Raw genomic sequence first — 21,989 nt, 5'->3', positions numbered from 1 at the left:
CATTTGTTTACTTTAGGGACTTTCATAACAAAAACTGGATGTTATTTTGGAAGGATTAAATGAATAGGACTGGCAAGCTTTATTGGACTGAATGGCCATTTCTTGTCTAGATTGTTCTAATTTTCTACTGTCTACCAGAACAATTCTTAGAAAATTTTTTTTTCAGTATACCACAACAATACATATTCTTGCAGCTTACCTAATAACAGTTAGATCACAAGAATTCATTTTAAAATTCTGTATTACAAAACACTGAAATATGCTATTGTTTCAGTATGCTGATACTGCCATTTAATAGCTGGTGTGTGACATCTTGTAATGTGCATCATGGGCATATAAAATAAATATACATTATGTAATAAACTTACACACATTTCAGTGAGCTCATTACTAATGTTTAGCAGATAGTATTTAAAAATGGTAAAAATACATACTAATTTATTATTTTAGTATGATAGACAAATTAGAGAGCAGCAGAGGTAGTAAAATAAGAAGTTATGGCGTTTTTGTCAAAGCTGGCTTCATCCTATTAAACAGTTTATGCATTACATTTGATGAATTTTGTCATTAAAACTCTGATTTTATTCTTTCCCTCTTTTCATTCTGAGAGAGCAATGAATAATTGCCAAGTGTACTTTACATTAACCTTCAATAAGTTTGTTCCCAACACCCAATAATTACTATTACACACACCGAGTGGTAATACAACTCAATAACCAGCACGGCTTTTACCTCAGCCATGTATCATGTCCCCAGTGGAAAGACAATTGCCTTGATTGATGAGTCATTGTTATCCTGCAAAAAGAATAAATACATTCTGGACATGATGCACACATGACAGAAAAGGCAAACTAAGCGGGAAGGAAGTGATTACCAAGATGGAAAGTCTGACATGACCTCATCTTGAATATACAAGTCAATGCAGCGGGCCTCTTAAGAGGTCAGTTATGTGTGTCTCAACTTCATTTTTCATATAACAGCCTCATTTTACTAGGACACTAATGTGCCAAAAAAGAATGGATGTCACAAAACAAGTTCATTTCTGATGATTGAGAATTCTGTGCAATTCTTTAAAAGCTGGAGCTTCAGTAACTTTGTATATATTAATTTAAATGCATATTTTATTTGCCATAAGTAACGATATGATACTTGCTTTATTTTCTCTTTTTAACAATAAAAATATCAGACGATGTCACAGTGTAAGCTGGTGCAGTGGTTAGCCCAGTTACCTCACAGTTTCTGAGCTCTGGCTTCAAATCTTAGGTCTGGATATTACAGTCTGTGTGTGATGGTTGGTTAAGCAGATAAACCAAAGGGATGGTTGGTTAATCAAAACAAAATGAATTTAATAGTAATAAATAATAATAATACATTTATTTGTATAGCACCCATCCCATGCTCAGGGCACTTAAAACAAAATGATACAAATAGTTTAAAGGGAAATAGCAGTTTTATAGTGTACTGGCAACACAGAGTATAGGAGAGGAATATGGTATATAAACAGTGTATAGAATTGCAAAATTGCTGAGCAGCAAGTTTAATATTTAACAGATGTTGTGCTATATTATAAGTGAACTAGCATAGAGAAATGTCTGTTTATTAAAACAGGCTTAATGGTACAATGGTAAGACCATCTGTTTCGACCGCATTTTGCACTTATCTTTGTTCACTGGATATGCCTTACCTCCCTCTGTCTTTGTATGCCTTTTCTTATTGGACATTCCTCTCCTGTTTGGACACTGGATGATGTGACACACAGACATACTCCGCCTGGTTTACTGTCTCATACCAGCTACTTGCCTTTGTTCATCAAACATTCCTGCCATCTTGTGGACATTACACCTAGACAATGGTACAGGTGCTGGGTAGATGGATGTCTTATCACTTTATACAGAGATGTGTAGCATTTAGATGAATCTTAAAGGAATACTCCACCCAAACATCATATTTTTTATATATGTTACTTGCCTCATGTATTTTGTACTGGTGGCTGAGAAAAAAAATTAATTACATGTTTTCATGCAGAATGGAGAGAAAAAATTGTATGATGGACACCGATAATGACCAATGCTGTACAGTGACAAATAAGACTCAGCCAAGGAATGAGGGGATGAGACGAATCTTTGAATCATAAAATTATTCCCATGAGGCTTTAATTTCCTGTTTATGATTTATGCTGATTATTCCGGAAGTATATATTTAACACTATTTTACTAAAAAATCAAGTGTTTTTCACATTTTGACCATTCAACTGGATTACTAATATGTAGATGATGTGACATAAGTAACATGACTTTTTTTTTCTATTTTTCTTGGACATTTTTCACATTGTGTGTCATTGTACAACATTGGTCACTATTGGTTTCTTTTATATCATAAACTTTTTACTCTCCTTTCTGAATGAAAACATGAGATTACATTTTTTTTCTCAGCCACCACTACATTACCACCATACACCACCATTACAATGGAGAAGTATTATACAAAAATTATACATTTTGGGTGCACCTTTCCTTTAAGTAGGTGGTAAACCTTCAGGTGCAGGAATTGGGACTTAGAGTTTCAATACAAATTTCATAAGGTAAAATTATCGATAGATAATATATTTCAGTAACAATGCAACAAAGTCACACCAAATGCTATTTATTCTGTCACCTGCCTTTATTCATTCTTGTCTAGTTTACAAACCATTTTTAAATATTCATTTATTCAGTGCGAATTAAAGGCCTACACCTAGACATCCAAACTGACTATAACTGCCTTTTGCATATTAAGAGAAAATGAAAATCCTTTCTCTGCTTTCTTGAGGTCATGAAAGTGTGCACTGAGGCGAGAAGAGGCTGCATTTCCACTACCAGAAGCACACATCCCAGCTATTTGGCAGGCGCACAGCTTATAATCAGAACTTTAATTTTCCTGCCCAGTCCTGAGCCCTGCTCATGTTGTGTGGGTTAGTGGCATTGTGGTATCATATCTGACAACTTTTAGGTCCTGTAGTGCTGGCATAGAGTAATTATTAATTTAGGTATTGCATTACTGATTTTTATTGTGTATGGTCATATTTTGTTAAATAATTATGTTTTCATTAGACCTGTTCCACAGTTACATTTTAACTTGATTAATTAGTAAGTGATTTCGCTGTAGTTATGTAATTACAGTTTGATTATCAATTAATTATAAGGTAGTTTCTTTCTGTGCTTTAATTAATTTGCATGTTTTGCAGCTATGCGAAAGGGGGAAACTGCCTTAAGACATGTCTTTGTTTTTTACACTATACTTCACACTATACTTATTAACTTATTTATCTGATTTATCTTAATTTTGAAAAATTGAAAGACACATCAAGTCAAACGTGTCAAGCAATGGAGACTTTCAGTGCCATCTTGTTCCACTATGGATTATGACTGTCATATCTGAGCTCATGGTTTGCTTTACTGGAAGTTTCAGGCAAGTGTGAGGAGAGTAAAGTGGCTGGCGGCATTGTCTACATTGTTGATGTGCATGTCGTTATAATTTTCTAGTTTCAGTGATATGTTTTTTTAATAAGATGGGCTTTTTCCATTACAGTGTCGAGGTGAGAAGCCACTTTGAATGGCCCAGGAATCCATCACGGGTTCACATTCACTCTCATATTTATTATGCTCACTTATACTGTCTACGTTTACAGACATAAAACCTTACCTTCATATTGATAGGTCACAGGGAGAATGTATTAGCTTTATGTCTACTGTGGGCAGGACAGGAATTTAAACCAGCTTTCATAGTACTCTACTTAACATATATATCTTTTAATTAAGACTTGTCATAGTACATGCACTGTTCTGTTATTACTGAAACATTTGAAACATCATAAAATGAATGTATAAGGAAACAGACCACTTATACATACCTTGTAAATCTTTGTAATAGAGCAGATTAGACTGTAAATTGAGATGTTTTACCGGTAAAAAGAACTTGTTGTAAATCTCTGGGATAGAGCAGATTAAATTATAAGTTGAAATGTTTCACTAGTTAGTACATTATGATGTCATGACTTATGAAATGAAGGCTTGTAAAAGTCCTGCTTCTTCAGCTGTATGCCTTTAATGGGTTTACGTCTAGATATATGGCAGTACTTAATAGTTTTGAAACATATAATAGAAGGTAGCTCATTTGAAAAGGTTAGTAGAGCATATATAATGCAGTAGGCTGTTTATTAGAGGTAGGCTCCAGAGTGATTAAAGTAATGAGATGCTTCTAGTAAAGAGTTCTTATTTTTCCTTTTGACATTAAAAAGCAATGCTATAGTTTATTGTTAAATTAATGTAAACTACAAATTTAACAGTCCCTAAATTTATTCAGCTGCTAAATGACCCCAAAAAATGGAATCACTAAATAAGCATACAACAAGATAGGATTTCGCAGTAAGGTTGTTCTACTCACTAATTATTATGCCAGAGTGGCAATGTGTTGAATTAAGAATACAATTAAGAATTCTACTGTACTCTACACATATGACAATAATAAGCCTATTAAACATGAACCTTTTTAATGTGACAATAGTTTTTGTTAAGACTGTACATGAAATGCAATAAATACATGTTATTGTGAAAGAACAGAATAAAGATTATTAGGCCTGTCACTTCTTCTAACAGAATAGTTTTGCATGAAATTTGAAAAATTCACTTGCATTAATTATTTGTTGCTTTATGTGCTGTTTCTATTGCTTGAAATCATAAATATTATTATGGACTATTTCACATTCAAATAAATATTTAGATACTATGTACTGTCCTATTGCACAGCCCTATGCCTTATTTCATATGAAATCTGAGAAATTTGTTTTTGACAATAATAACATCTAAAAATGGATTAACAGATCTTTATCTTTGTATTTTGTGTATTGTTTGTTTCACACTTTGCCTAATACTTTACCCTCACCTACTCTCTTATTCAGTATCTTGTATGATACAAAAATGTGTGACATAGAACTTTTCATGAGGTGACAACATTTCACAGATGCAGTAGATCACTGAGATACAGCACATGTTTGTACAGTCTGAGCACTGATGGAACAGGACACAAAAAGAAATTACCTTCTTATTCTGATTTCACAGGTCCATGGGTTCAGCATTGTCACTTGTCCAGAGTACGGTGACATTCACACTTGCAAGTGCTAATCAACATGCAGCATGGCATCACTTTCTGTTGCCATTATTAGTGAACATCACTACCTTAACCTGGAAACTCCTGTACACCCCTCAGTTTCAATACTGCCACATTCTGGCCAGGCTTGATTTATTTCAATGTATTGTTGGTTTACCTCTATGTTCTTTTTGAGGAGAACAAGATGAGTCCACACTCGTCTAAAGCCTGTTGTCAAGTGAAGTTGGTTATCCTCAATAATTTGTCATCATTTCTTCCCATTCATGGTTAGATTATCATCATCATAGTGTACAATATCTTCAAGCCCCTACTTATAATGCATCACTTTGTCTCATTGTCTTAACCGTAGCTGTGCTTGATCTGCATTTCTCCTTTTGGTCCATATTACTGTTGAGTCTATCAACATTTCTGTGCACTGCTTTTATAGCTTTATCTTCCAGCTGTCTTTTAATCATTTTATACTTGCCTATTAAAATATCTTTGGCATACTATTCTTCTAGAAGTTATATGGCATGTTATATCAAGTGAAGAAATAACTCTAAATTTGACTTTTATCCTATGCTCACATTAGCAGCTCAGCATGTTCTTTTAGGTCTTACATCAAATTACATTATTTTTTATATTATACTGTATATAGTTAATGTTCATATGAGCCCAGCATGGCAGAGGAAGTAGAATGTTAAACATAAGGCACTCCAGGTTGGCATGACAAATGAATTTAGTATCGTACCATGTTAGAGGTCCAAAGAAACGAACTAATAATGTTTATTAGGCAACTGTACAAGGGCTGACACTGCTGTAAGTCTGTGACTAATTATTCTGACTGAAATGAAGGCTTCTGGCAGTAAGTCTGAGTGGCCTTGTTAATCTTGAATTGGTATCTTTTAAGCAGTTTAATTACAAGGGATTAGTCTGCATAGAGCTTTCAATAAAAGAATAATGGCACACAGGAAGTGAAGCATGAAAAGCCAATTTCCTTCCATAAAATTTGGTGTCTGATTTATCTCATTTAATTAGGCGAATTCTATTTAATGCCATGTAGTGCCAAATTTTCAAGAAAACCCCTTGTAATTAATTGCTCATAAAACCTTTGTGCTCTCCCAAAAGCCAATTTTTTGCATGGATGTGAATCCCAGTACATCCTAAAAGAAAGTATGGCATGATCATTGCTTATCACCAAAACTGCAGTACTTCAAAATCAAAAATACTCCATATAGGTTTTGTGATATTTAATTAAACATATGGTTATTAAATCTATATGAGCAATACTTTAGCAGCCTGCTTTATTCAAGACAATTAGTTGTCGCCCCATCATCAGAATCAGATTAATAGCTGAAACATACACATTTGTTAATGAGTTCTCTCATTTTACTTTCTTGTGTTGAGAGCTGTCATTATAACAGGTTGAACTTGAAAGTGTCGGCTTCCTTCTCCATCAGGTATGCATTCGATCCATGTTCATTATTTTCTTTGAGAGGATATCAAGACCTAGCCTCAATTGGATTCTTTTGACAGGAGCACACTGGAGTATTTCTTAGCCAGGGTCCTCTCAAAATTTAAGAATGAAAGGACAGTCAGCAGCACCCCTTGTAAAAAACTTTAAGCACCTATAGATCGTGTTCTTGAGTGACAGTAGAAGTTATCAAGAAAGCAAGAGAACGCTGCAATGGTTGCAGTAGTGTAAGCATTAGTCCCAAAAGTGCTACTGAAGTGAGAGCTGCTGTCAAATGAAGCCCTGTTTACCAGTGAATTCACAGTATAGCCCCTTTCTTTCTTTTGAGTAGTAACAAAAAGAATGAAGTACAAGCCTCTCAAGGGGGTCCTCCACATTGTTCAGTCTGTGAATGTATGATTAGCAGGACAATGAAAGTGGACTTTGGAGTGAAGTACTTGCTGATCTGGATTTAGAAGAAGTAGGTAGCAGAGAATATCATGTCCAAAGGGGCTAAGATCTAAAATCTTTAGTCTCAATTATAAATACTAAGAAAACTTTTTTTGTTATTAGCTTGTTTTTTTTCACTGATTGGGAATATCAGGTAAAAGGTAAATTTACTCTCTCACTTAAACATCCATTTGTCAGTACAATTTGTAGAGCTGCATTACACAAATAGCTCATGGACACCTCCATCTTCATACACATTCTGTAATTAATGCATTAAGTATCGTTTTTGTTTCATTTGAAAAAAGTTTCTTAAGAGATTAGTTAAGAACAATATTAAATAAAGAAACATAAAAGAAATTGCAGAGTTTCAGCTGAAGGCCATAAAAGACATGAAGATGTGTTTAAAGCTTGTGAGCTATGTAGTAGTAGTGTTACCAAACGTGATTAAATGAATTTACTAGATTATCCATCCATTATCCAACCCGCTGAATCCGAACACAGGGTCACGGGGGTCTGCTGGAGCCAATCCCAGCCAACACAGGGCACAAGGCAGGGAACCAATCCTGGGCAGGGTGCCAACCTACTGCAGATTTACTAGATTATTTAAAAAGTTATGTTAAAAAGGTCCGAAAAATAAGAAAGCTGCAGAAACAATTTATGTTTTATGACTACATAATACTTTATAAGGAGACTGCTCTGGTATCACATGTGTTGTAGACCAAGGAAACACACTGGTCCCAGAGGAAATGTTGGTGCACCAATTGGGTAGCCCCTTTTAATATTAACAACATCCAAAATAAACAGACACTGAATGACATGTGAAATATTAGCAAATGAAAAGAAATGCAAAAACAAAGAGTAAACAAGAAGATTAAGGGCTCTCTAAAAGTGGTCAGTAGTCAGGTAAAAGCGCCATTCTTTGTTCTGCTCTCCCTGAAGTGAGACTACCTCTCAGCTTTATAATGGAAAGACCAGAAGGGGCAGAGTAAATTACCATCAGTGGGCGGTTTTCTTAGGACTGTGGGCAGAAAAAGAGATGATACCGTCAGAAACAGTGCCCCCTAGTATCCCGGAGTGGTAGTACTTACCTCCAATGAATCTGGAAAGCGAACCTCAAATGCACATATGTGACACCTGCAATGTAATATATTATATAAAGCTTACACATAATATTAGCAACAGTGATGCTGTCATAAAATTATATCTAGCTGTTGCCACACCTGTTTACTCACAAATCAATGACTAGAAGACAGCAATGAGGAAAAACTTTCCTTTACACAAAAGACAGGTGCCAAAATAAAGCAAACACATTCTGTATCAGGCTTAAAGCAATCAGAATCCATGTCTGTCTATGAGACAGACTGTCGTCAGTACTGAGAAACCAGAACAGTTGTAAGGGATGATCGTGTTCACCCATATGGGTTCATAGTTCTATATATCCCATAGCAGCTGAAGGGACAGGCAACAGGTCTGGGTAAGCGGGTTTGGAAGGTAGATGGATGGATGGATGGAGATGTGCACTCTTGCAGAAGAGCTCAAAAGTACCCTTTAAACTGCACTACAGCTGCTGTAGCAGGGGATCACTGGCACATATTACATGAACAGGCTGACAAGATTACTTACTGTAAGTTTTTTTCCCTTTTTTTAAATATGTTTCCAGCCAGAAGAATAATTTTAATAAACAAAGGGATTACGGAAATGAGGCAGGGATCTACCAAAGTGCTGAGAAACTGTTCTGCTTTACCTCAACTGGCAGACAATTTCAGACAGGACAAGGTCGTGCTTTATAGCTAAGCAAGTCTGAGTGGAAACAGATCATATCTGTTATTTTAAACTATGAGACACCCTGAAAGGAGAAGAAAAACAAATATATCGCCACTGGGTTCACATTGTGAAGTAAAGCATTTGAAAACTGAAATTTGACTCAGGACTGTATTAGTCCCACACGCAGTTTAGCAACAAGAAAGTATATTTTTTAAAGGTGGGTAAAACTATATTATATTTTCAAAGAGCCTGAAAGGAGATTGGGGACATGTGAATTCTCAGGCTTTTTTATTAAATCAGGTTTCACACCGAGCGAATCATAAGCTGTAATTACAAGGTAATGGGCCCTTTGGCTGATCACAAAATTCAACATAAACCCGTCAGTTAAAAATGTGCACATTATGTGAACTCCAAGAAGTCCAAGCAAATGTTTATGCCCTAATAGCAGTGTTGTCATGTCGTATAAAGGCAGATTCCATTTACATTGAGCTTAGGGAGCTTATGGTTGATGGAATTATTGAAGAAGGAATTTGAAAAGAGTAACCCATCTTTTAAACAGCATGCCAGCTTCTTTGTGACTCATTAAGAAGGTCTGTTGACAAGCAAAAAAAAAATCCCTTGTGCGCACAGTATAATTGTGTTCTGCTGCATTGTTCTTGGCAATTCTTGCTGTATGATTACAGTAGCTCACATTACTTTTTCCAACAATATTATTGTGCTGTGTGTTGCAAAAGGCACATTTGTTCAGCTTCCATTTCATTGGTATAGCAGTTCCATCTATTTATTTAATCTATTTTCTAGAGCAGCTTTTTATAGTGCTGTGTATTAGGGATTGGGATGCTATGACTGTAGCTGTGAGTTTAAGATAGAAACCAGCAAAACACAGAAAGCCTTTCTTCCAAATGGCATATTTCTGATATAAGAATTCAGAAGCCTATACTCTGGTAATAATAATAATGATTCTTTACATTTATATAGTGCTTTTCTCACTACTCAAAGTGTAGCTTCTACTCTTCACCTTTAAAAATGTGTGCAAACAGTATACAGTGTATGCTAATAATTTTCTAATTCTGTATTTAAAATTTTATTTATTCAACCTGTAAGTTTTTATAAAAATGCACACCGAAGCAAGACAGGTAAGTTTAAATTGGAATACACCAACATGTGAATAATTTTGCATGTTCTTTTTTTTCTAGGGTATTTTCATCTGGCATATGTAGTAATATAGTTAATGTATAGAAATACAATTGAATGAAAAATCTAATTGCCATGTAATAAAACAAAAAGAAGCAATATACTTATGGAAGTTTCCAGTGAACTTTCATTCAGCCACTGCTAAAACAGTTAATTAACATGACACTAGAAGGTGTATGATTGAGTTTTATTAATAAGTACATCTGAATATCACAAGTATACAAATTAAAATAGTTTTTGCATTTCTGAATGACATCTGGTGCGGCGCTGTGGTTAGCCTCCTTACAAATCTCCAAAAACAAGCATGTTTGGCCCCCACTGGGCATGGGTATGAGTGGTCCATGAAGCGGATTAAGAGTTAGTTTCTACATTACACCTACTCATGTGAGGATAGGCTCTGGGCCATGTGTGACCCTGATTTGGAATTTAAAGGGTCTGAACATGTTATGTAAATGACATCATCTAGTGGAAACCCCAAACCCTGAGGACCATAATATCAAAATGCAGAAAGAAGTGTGTGAGATCAGAAGTCAAACATCTGCAGATATTGAAAAAAATTCCCCGTAAATACAAAGTAAGTCACCAAACAACAATGGGTGATAGTGCAACTGAATTACCTGAGCCATTTAATCGAGTACTGTGATCTGTTATATCAAAAGCTAAACTAAAGTCCAAAATCATAATTATTACACCATTTCCTGATTTGGAGAACATCAAACTAACGTTTACAGCATGAAGCTGCAGTGGTTGGCATTGGTGTTCTACAGCTCCAGGTGGTTGGATTTAAATCCTGGGCCAGTCACTGTTTGTGTTGGCGTTAGCACATTCTCCTTGTGTCCATCTGAGGCTTTCTTTAGGTACTCCAGGTTTCTCTGATATCTTATAGATATGTGGATGAGGTGGATTAATGATTGAATTTGTTCTGTATGAGTCGGGGTGGGAATGTCAGCGTCCGTCCTGTCTTGGCTGGGGCTGCTTCCTACTTTTTACCCGGTACTGTCAGCATAGGCTGCAACTGCCTGTGACCCTAAATCAGCTGAGTGGGTAAAAAAAGTGGATGGGAAGATAGAATTTTCTGCACATTTTCTGTTTCTCTGTGCTTGAACAGAATTGAAAGTCAAATTGAAAAAATTCTCATAAAGGTTGTGAATTTTAGGATAAGAATGTAGCTCTGAGAATAAAACATTTTTTCTTCAAGATTGGAGAGAGTTATTCAGATTCGGTATTGGGTCAGAATCTAATTTCTTTATTAACATTCCACTGGCTACTTAGTAATCATTTTGAGCAGTGCTCATGAAATATAAGTATACAGTATATTAATAATTATATTCAATTTGATTTGCAAATCAGATTTTTAATATTATATTTAAAACTGGTTTAACATGGGTATCCAGAAAAAGTACACAAAAATATAGGAAGTGAATATAATATCCAAAGAAACTTTGAACAGGTTCAAGGTGTCAAAATTGAACATAGAGTACAACAACAACAACAACAACATTTATTTATATAGCACATTTTCATACAAAAAGTAGCTCAAAGTGCTTTACATAAAAGTAGCTCAAAGTGCTTTACATAATGGAGAGAAGAAAAATAAAAGACAAAATAAGAAATTAAAATAAGACAACATTAATTAACATAGAAAGGAGTAAGGTCCGATGGCCAGGGTGGACAGAAAAAACAAAAAAAAACTCCAGAAGGCTGGAGAAAAAAATAAAATCTGTAGGGGTTCCAGGCCACGAGACCGCCCAGTCCCCTCTGGGCATTCTACCTAACAAAAATGAAATAGTCCTCTTTGTAGTTTGGGTTTTTCACGGAGTAGGTCACTAAAGTCACCAGGCATCAATGGCAGCCAATATAGCTTTTTGTTTTTTCCAGAGAAATGTAGTGGTAGGTTTAACTTTTTTAATACCAATAATAAACTTTTGAAAAGTTTAATGTTCTAACTTTCTAAAGTGTAATTGACAAATAAAATATTTTCAATAGGTATTAGAGTCAAATGACTCAGGCAGAGCATTTTTCTACTTTGGCTTCCACTGACTCCAAGAGTACTTTTGAGTGGGTGAATCTGCACTAGCAAATTGTTACTTAAGGTGCAGTGATGAGAAATGTTTGACAACCACTGCTTTAAAAGAAGTAAGTTAACTCTATGCTGTGTTATTTCATCAGAGTGAGTAGGGAATGAACAGAAGGTGAGCTGCCTTTACTATTAGTGAGTCAGCACTAGGAAAATCACTTCAGAGTCTCTGCAGGGAGCACACAGCTTTCACATGAAGGAACAGCAGCATTGTCGATATTGGCTGTCAGCATGTATACTGCATTGTGGTTAAAGCAATAGAATGGATGTTTTTGAGCTTCTAGCAGTCCTATCTTTAACTCCTCAGTGTAAAAAAAAAATTTGTTAATCTTCTATGTCCTTGAAAGTGGTGACAAATCAACACATGAGTTAGCTGAGGTGAATTTACCACACAAGTTAATTCTTTCAAAAGATCATTGTTACCCACACCCTTCAACATATAATATTGGCAATACTGGTGTGTAGACATTCCAAATTTGTTAAGAAAAAACTAGCAACTAGTCATTCCAAAGCAAACTGTAAGTTACTATTATTCTGTTTTTGTATTTATAGCGTGAAATCATAGGTAATCTTCAAATCTGTGTTGTTTTCTTTTTAGGTGAAAGTGATGCTCCGAATATACCCAGTCTCAGCCGGAGATACCTCAGAATCCAGCTCATTCTTGAAAGTGGATCCTCGTAAGAAGCAGATCACCCTTTTTGATCCAGTGAGCAACTGTCCTCCAAACTCTACACAGAAGCGAGGAAGCCAAGTTCCACCAAAAATGTTTGCTTTTGATGCTGTCTTCCCTCATGATGCCTCACAGGTTTGTTAACTACTTAAGTAAGGATTGAATTGAGTTTTTATTTCTAGAGTATTGAATACAATACAGCAGTCAAATGAAAGATATGGGGTCCACTCTCAATCACATCAGTCATTCATTCTCATTAGTAGTTAATCTCATGCAGGGTCTCAAGTCATATTAAACCTATCCCAGATAAAGCATGATAGGACTTCCTCCTGGACCAATCAACTGACTATTACAATAAATGTTTTCAACTGCAAGAATATGTTCTTTTATGTAATGATTCCTTTTATTACCAAATTATTTCACTTTAGAGACTGTAACTCACCCAAAAGACTCAGTTAATGAAGAGCAAAGTGTTTGTGGAATCTGTTTTTTAGTTTGCTATGCAATGGTAAATAGAACTTTCTTTAGATAGATAGATAGATAGATAGATAGATAGATAGATAGATAGATAGATAGATAGATAGATAGATAGATAGATAGATAGATAGATAGATAGATAGATAGATAGATAGAAAATTAAAAAGAAAAAAAACTTCTGACTTGTCTGTCACAGTCCCAGTGAGTCATTATGCCAGTGTATTGTTGTTGGCATAAAGGAGCCCCAGTGGTATTTCTTAACACACTTCTGCGGACTGATTCATTGGCTGAAAGCACTCAGTGTTAGTGTGTCAGAGAGAGGATGTGCAATGTTGTTCATAATGGCCCTCAATTTTGTTTTAATTATCTCCTAAGCGATGACCTCGAGGGGGTCCAGAGTGTGTTCCATAACTGCCTTTTTAATTAGCTTGTTGGTTCAGTGGGCCTCTCTTGAAGTGATGTTACCCCAGTATTGGTTCTTTGTTATACCCACTGTTTGTTACTGGAAAGACTAGTATCAGAATCTGTGTGGATGATTTTAATGTAAAGAAGTTATCTCTGCACAACTAAAAGCTATGAAGAAAAAGTGCCAGGTCATAATTTTGAAAAGTATTTCTCTTTAACTTATCTATATTCAGATTTGATGTCCCCTCTACCCAAAGTTTCTGGTATCTCTTGTGTGGCCATTTGCTTAATATATTCAGATAATTACCTGAGCCTCATTTAAGGACTCCAAAAGTCTTTTTTCTGATGCCTTACTCAGTTTGTCACCGACCACATTTTGAATTTCCAGGTGCAGCGACTTACTAAATAACTTTTGTGTACATTATGCAGAAAAACAAAGAGCTAGAGCTGATCAGTGATTCAACTCACTGCCATCAACACAACTGGCTTCTGAAAACTGAAATTTCTAATTTGAAGACAGTCTCAAAAGTTATTGTAATATAATAAATGATGATAAGACTGGATGCTACCAATGAAGAAAAATGGCAGTTGTGTTTCTAAGACCACATTATTCTTCTTCTTCAAGTAACACCCTTCCAGAGACTCTCTGACAAAGTAATACACAGATCTCAATGCTGCTGTGGTAGTACTTCTACATGTTTCAGTTCATAACTGTCTGTATTTGGTTTTGCCGAATATAAAACCATGGCATAAGTGTACATTTTGACATTGCGTGAAAAACAGCTTTAAAATTGATTTCTAATGGGTCTCTTTGTGAAATAAAGACAAAAATAAAAGTCTTCTGTGTCTCAATCATGAAAGACAAGACCTTCTGAATAGGGGTGGAGGGACCTCCTTTTTTGGCTTTCCAGTTATATTACACTGTACTTACTGTATTTCTCTCTCACCTTCACACACATCCTTAGGTGAAATGTCATCATACATTTTAGTGCACATTATTTTGTCTTATGTTAAATAAATAGGTATTTTTGAGTTCTTTTATTTTTCTTTTTTATGTTCATAACCCATTTTACTTAGTAAGCTGGGGACCACTAACAAAATTAAAATATCTAGTAAGGTGGTTGGCTGTTTTCTAAATAACATGACTTGCAGATCAATGTCATATTACTGCTATGTGTTGTTTATATATCATGAATGTATGTTTGTATCTGACTATAATTTGTTTAAAATATGACAATAATCAATGTAATCATGCCTAATTATTTAATTGATCACTGACTGCTAAAGTGTATTTGCTGATATCACAGTATTGACTAAATTTATTCAATATTTGTACACTTTCGTTATTTATAAACTTTGTCCAGAAGACACCAAAAGAAATCCTCACAATTATTTTGTCTTTTCAATAATTTATCAAATTGATGAATACTTCTTCTTTGATGAAGCATACAAAGAACAGAAAATACTGTCTATAAGGAAACTGATTTTTTTCAGTATGCCTGAAATATGTTTGACTGTTGTGCAACCTTCTGGTTCTTCTTCCAGAACTCTACCTCCTACTGTCTGTGCTGTTCACGCTCATATTGTGTGCTGGCATGTTTGAAGTTTGCCTTTTCAGATCCTGAGTGAGCCATTCAATTGTGTTTGCCTATTCATGAGAAAAACCCCTACTTTGTTTTCTTAACAGGCTGAAGTGTGTGCTGGCACCGTGGCGGAAGTCATCCAGTCAGTTGTGAACGGAGCGGATGGCTGTGTGTTCTGCTTTGGTCACTCTAAGCTGGGTGAGGCAAACGTTTTGTTTTACTGACTACCTCCTGACTGATTGCATTAGACAGCAAATGCATGCTTTCATCTTTCAACACAGAATAATGAAATTCCAGATATTTCTCTGATATGTTCCTATAAATTATTTTCTGCCTATATCAGCAGAAATAGCATGGTGGGAGCTACTTGGTTTGCAGCATTTATTTTCATCTACTCGTTGTCAGTCTTAAAAACATTTAGAACATCACCTGTGGTACATAGTTTGTGGTACTCAGGTATGCTTGCAATGATTCAGTGAGGAATAATGAGAGTCAAACCTGTATTGATTGAATTAGCTTCAGGGAAAAAAAATAGATTTTTCTTTTTATGGTTATGACACTTAGTAATATAAGTAGCCCATGGTCTGGACAACTTGTCTCCCCAGCCTCATAGATATGGAAAAGTGTGAAATCTACAAGGCTGGAAGACACCATGCTGGACACAACAGGCACTTTACTTTAGCGGTAATGTGCTGCTGACATGATAGCTTTTAGCTTTGTGGTTTTTACCTGTAATTTTAATTTCTCACCATTTAAGGAGGACAAGGATTGATGCATAAGGCACCTTACATATGAAAACACTATTCTGTTATCCTGGATTTTAGCACAAACAGAAGGTCTCCATTGTTAAGACAAGCAACCACTGCAAAAGTGGTTTAATTATCGGCTGCTGAACTCACATACAGTTAGGTCCATAAATATTTGGACAGAGACAACTTTTTTGTAATTTTGGTTCTGTACATTACCACAATGAATTTTAAATGAAACAACTCTGATGCAGTTGAAGTGCAGACTTTCAGCTTTAATTCAGTGGGGTGAACAAAACGATTGCACAAAAATGTAAGGCAACTAAAGCGTTTTTTGAACACAATCCCTTCATTTCAGGGGCTCCAAAGTACAGTAATTGGACAAATTAAATAACTGGAAATAAAATGTTCATTTCTAATACTTGGTTGAAACCCTTTGCTGGCAATGACAGCCTGAAGTCTTGAACTCCTGGACATCACCAGATGCTGGGTTTCCTCCTTTTTAATGCTCTGCCAGGCCTTTACTGCAGCGGCTTTCAGTTGCTGTTTGTTTGTGGGCCTTTCTGTCTGAAGTTTAGTCTTCAACAAGTGAAATGCATGCTCAATTGGGTTAAGATCAGGTGACTGACTTGGCCATTCAAGAATTTTCCACTTCTTTGCTTTAATAAACTCCTGGGTTGCTTTGGCTGTATGTTTTGGGTCATTGTCCATCTGTATCATGAAACGCCGCCCAATCAATTTGACTGCATTTAGCTGGATTTGAGCAGACAGCATGTCTCTGAACACCTCAGAATTCATTCGGTTGCTTCTGTCCTGTGTCACATCATCAATAAACACTATCTATCTATCTAGTGTCCCAGTGCCACTGGCAGCCATGCATGCCTAAGCCATCACACTGCCTCCACCGTGTTTTACAGATGATGTGGTATGCTTTGGATAATGAGCTGTTCCATGCCTTCTCCATACTTTTTTCTTGCCATCATTCTGGTAGAGGTTGATCTTGGTTTCATCTGTCCAAAGAATGTTTTTCCAGAACTGTGCTGGCTTTTTTAGATGTTCTTTAGCAAAGTCCAATCTAGCCTTTCTATTCTTGAGGCTTATGAGTGGCTTGCACTCTGTATTTACTTCAATGCAGTCTCCTCTTTATGGTAGACTTGGATATCGATACGCCTACCCCCTGGAGAGTGTTGTTCACTTGGTTGGCTGTTGTGAATGGGTTTCTCTTCACCATGGAAATGATTCTGCGATCATCCACCACTGTTGTCTTCTGTGGACGTCCAGGTCTTTTTGCATTGCTGAGTTCACTGGTGCTTGCTTTCTTTCTCAGGATGTACCAAACTGTAGATTTTGCCACTCATAATATTGTAGCAATTTCTCGGATGGGTTTTTTTTCTGTTTTCGCAGCTTAAGGATGGCTTCTTTCACCTGCATGGAGAGCTCCTTTGATCACATGTTGTCTGTTCACAGCAAAATCTTCCACATGCAAGCACCACACCTCAAATCAACTCCAGGCCTTTTATCTGCTTAATTGATAATGACCTAATAACGGACTTGCCCACACCTGCCCATGAAATAGCCTTTGAGTCAATTGTCCAATTACTTTTGAGCCCCTGAAATGAAGGGATTGTGTTAAAAAATGCTTTAGTTGCCTCACATTTTTATGCAATCGTTTTGTTCACCCCACTGAATTAAATTCTGAAAGTCTGCACTTCAACTGCATCTGAGTTGTTTCATTTAAAATTCATTGTGGTAATGTACAGAACCAAAATTAGAAAAAAGTTGTCTCTGTCCAAATATTTCTGGACCTAACTGTAGCTGGAGGCTTGCTTTTCTGTATGTGTTGCAACTAAGTAAATTTGTTGTTTGTTTTTAAATTTAATAATAATTAATAATTTATTATCTCCAATGTGAATCTGTGTGTGTGTATCCTGCTACCACCTTCTCCAGAGTGATTGCTGCACCAACTTTCCTGCTACTACCTCTTCATTGAAGTAAACAGCTTTGAGAATATCTATCTATCTATCTATCTATCTATCTATCTATCTATCTATCTATCTATCTATCTATCTATCTATCTATCTATCTATCTATCTATCTATCTATCTATCTATCTATCTATCTATCTTAAAAGAAAGATGTTTTATCCTTTCCCAACAAATGCATATAAGCATAAGTATTGATTGCCATGGATTGAGTGTTATTACTTACATACATTACAATACTTCTGCTATGTCGGTTAGTTTCACTGACATCTCTCCTTTGCCCTGGGATCAGGATTGATGGACATGGCTGTGCACTATTTCTTCCTTGTGGCAGATGTTGACTGTGGAGGTTTATTGTTCATGCAACCCTGTAATTGTCTGAATGGACTAGGAAAATTCATGGATGAATTCAGAAAGCTCTTATAATGTATGAAGAGTATCTCTAGAAAATATATAAAGCAACGACATGGTTTCTTATAATTAAAATATTTTGCTAAACACCTGCAATTTACCATTGTGTTTGCATACAATCATCTGATGCGTGTTCACACAATGGTTTAATAGCTGTCTATAGTGCCATATGCTTGGTCGCTCTAGCACAAGCCAAAATTCTATTTTTTTAGCCTTTCTGCATTTTTTGTAGACTATAAAACCTCCTGGCTCTTTCATCCTGTTTTGTCATATGCCATCGGTGCATGGCATCACATGGAAAGCTTCCTACACTTGTTGAAGATGGTGTACACACACACACACACACACACACACACACACACACACACACACACACACACACACACAAACCTCAATCTTAAACAACCTCACTCTTTCTGTAGGTGACTGGCTTTGCACATTTCAGTCTTGGAAGTACACAGGGATTACTGTGCTGGGTGATCTGTATGATAGCTTTTTGAGGCTCATGATGTTTCACTTTCTACAGGTTTGGTTTGATTTTTGTAGCACTTTCTTATTCTACCTTCAACTCTTATCAGTGCTCAGGATATGTGGAATTCTTCATACTACTCTGATACCTACTCATCTGTCACATTCTCTTTCTTATTCTTTTTCTCCCAGCAAAACCCCTATCTCCATTCCATTCATTGCTTTGTAAACTGTCATATAAACCTCTCCCCCAAATTACATTATTGTAAAGTGACCTTTCCCCTTGCCTTTTCCTTCTCTATTAAGATACTACTGTATATTCTGTATGGTGTTAGATAATGGTTTAGGTTTAGGTTTAGGTTTAGGTTTAGGTTTATTTGTCATATATAGGTTAACACAGGGTCAACATACAATGAAATGTGTATGACGACAAAAACAAGTCACTCAGCCTAGATCCAATAAAGCTTAAAAAAAGATTACAAGTTAAAAAAAAGACAAGCCATATAAAATAAAATGTGTATGTGTTAAAAGAAGTTATAGAGCAATATGAGTTGAATGAGCAGCAAGTACAAATGACAGTTATTGCACAGATAATGTTTTATAAGTACAAATGCATATTCCATAAAGTGCAGATGCATGTTCCAGTCAGTATTCTGAGTGTGTGCAGGTACAGTGTGTGTGTGAATAGTGCAATGTAGATGTAGTGCAAAGTAGATGTAATGTAAGTGTATGCAAGTGTTCAGGTGTTGCTGTTGAGGAGTCGAATGGCCTGGTGGTAAAAGCTGTTCTTAGTCTTGTAGTCCGAGCAGCCAGACTCCTGTATCGTCTGCCAGACGGTAACAAGGAGAACAGCTGGCGTGCTGGATGGCTGTGGTCCTTTATGATGCTGCTTGTCTTACGCAAGCACCGATGGAGGTAAATGTCTTCAATGGCAGGAAGACTCTTGCCCGTGATGTGCTCTGCTGCCTTCACCACTCTCTGTAGTGATTTCCGGCTGCTGGCAGAGCAGCTCCCATACCAGACGGTAATGCAGCCCGTCAGCAGACTCTCAACCACACTCCTGTAAAAGTTTGAGGTGATGTTGGCATTCATGCCAAACTTCCTCAGCCTCCTCAGGGAGTAGAGCCGCTGGCGAGCTTTCTTGACCACAGTGTCTATGTGAAGGGTCCACGAGAGATCCTCGGTGATGTTTACTCCGAGGAACTTGAAGCTGTTAACCCTTTCAACTTCTATGCCGCTGATGTAGATGGCCTGGTGTTCTCTGCCTTGTTGTTTTCGATAGTCCACAATCATCTCCTTGGTTTTGCTGACGTTAAGAGACAAGTTGTTATCTAGGCACCAATTACTCAATGCCAGCACCTCCTCTCTGTAGGCCGTCTCATCGTTGTCAGTGATAAGGCCTATGATGGTTGTGTCGTCTGCAAACTTGATGATGGTGTTTGTGCCGTGTTTTGCAACACAGTCGTGGGTGAACAAGGAATACAAGAGGGGGCTAAGCACACAACCCTGCTGCGCTCCTGTGTTTAAAATGAGTGATGAGGACGTGTGTTTGCCTACTCTCACCACCTGGGGCCTGTTTGTGAGGAAAGAGAAAATCCATCTGCAGATGGTCGTCCCCAACCCAAGGTCATCAAGCTTCAAGACGAGTTTTGAGGGGATGATGGTGTTGAATGCCGAGCTGTAATCTATGAACAGCATTCTTACATATGTATTTCCTCTTTCCAGGTGGGTGAGGGCAGTGTTTATTGTTAGCGCAACGGCATCCTCTGTCGATCTGTTTGCTCTGTAAGCAAATTGGAGAGGATCCAGCGTGTCAGGGAGGGAGGAGCAGATGTAACCTTTGACTAGTTGCTCGAAACAGTTCATAATGACCGATGTCAGTGCAACCGGGCGATAGTCATTCAGACAGGAGACCACCGGTTTCTTTGGGACAGGAATGATGGTGGATACCTTGAAGGAAGTGGGGACCACTGACTGCCTCAGGGAGAGATTGAAAATGTTGGTGAACACACCTGCTAGCTGGTCAGCACACGCCAAGCATAGACCTCAAGTAAAAGTACACCCAACTCAAAATTCTTCATGGACTTTACCCTGCTTCTTCTTAACACCACATGACGGGCCTCACCACAGACACCATTTCTGTCTCTTTGGTATACCTTAACGCTTAATCAGCTCTGTATATGTGGACACACTTGTGTGGTCCTATGACCCTTCTTGACCTCTCAGGTCTGCTAATGAAAGAAGTCTGGAGATGGGATTTCTGGATGTGTAGTCTGTAGCTGCTGGAATGAGCTGCCTACCTCCATTTGGAAAACTGACTTCCTCAATTTTAAAAAGACATTCTTGATTGGTGAATTTCTGTCTGTCTAATATTAGACATTAGATTTTGTAACCTGAAATAGTAACTAGCTTGTATTTTGTACTAAGCTCTTCACTTGTGATGATTAATTTGTACCCTTGAACTGTGACATTAACAGTCACCCAGAAGACTCATGTGCTCAATTATGTTGAGCTTTTTTGTAAGTCACTTTGGATAAAAGTGTCTGCTAAGCAAAAATATGAAAGTGTATACAGTAATCCCTCGCTACTTCACGGTTCACTTTTCGCGGATTCACGACTTCGCGGGTTTTTAAATACAAGTGATTGCCCGCCTATCGCGGAAGTTATGTTCCAGACCCATCAGCAACAGGAGAAAATCCGCGATATAGAAAGACCATATAAATAAACATTTTTATAGCTTAAGCCTTAAAATACCCATCCCACATGCTTTAAACACATGTAAACTTATAAAACACACTTTGTTAACACATATGATATGTGGATGTCGGGCTAAGGATATGAGTAACATCTCACTATTATAAAACATTTTAACTTCACGCAAGACAAGACAGTGAGACAGGAAAATTGGTGATGTACAGGCTTTTAAATTATTGACAGGCAGAGCGACAAGCAGCACAAAGCCAGCACAAAGTCCACTTCTCCTTAGCGTTCATTCAGCTCCCCACCCCCTTGACAATGCGAAATGCGCCTCCGGGGAGGGGGGTTTGAGCGAACGTGCGTTCAGCCCTCACAAAACCACACACACACTCCTCCTCCTTCCGAACGCGCAGAGCGACAAGCAGGCATTTTGGCAGAAGCAGCACAAAGTCCATTTCTGCTCAGCGTGAGTTCAGTTGCCCCCCTTC

General features: G+C 37.1%; 1 protein-coding gene across 1 annotated transcript in view; it reads left to right on the top strand.

The window, feature by feature from the left end:
• Positions 1-21,989, top strand: part of kif26ba (kinesin family member 26Ba) — a 383,822-nt gene that overhangs the window by 313,937 nt on the left and 47,896 nt on the right. Inside the window, exons 6-7 of the mRNA XM_028796933.2 lie at positions 12,661-12,867; positions 15,302-15,395. Of these exons, the coding sequence (XP_028652766.2) occupies positions 12,661-12,867; positions 15,302-15,395 (301 nt within the window). The remainder of the gene's footprint in view (positions 1-12,660; positions 12,868-15,301; positions 15,396-21,989) is intronic.

This window comes from Erpetoichthys calabaricus, chromosome 3, assembly GCF_900747795.2.
Source record: "Erpetoichthys calabaricus chromosome 3, fErpCal1.3, whole genome shotgun sequence".
NCBI classification, from domain to species: domain Eukaryota; kingdom Metazoa; phylum Chordata; class Cladistia; order Polypteriformes; family Polypteridae; genus Erpetoichthys; species Erpetoichthys calabaricus.
Note: the sequence above shows the minus strand (reverse complement) of the source record. Positions and strands in the feature narration are given on the sequence as shown.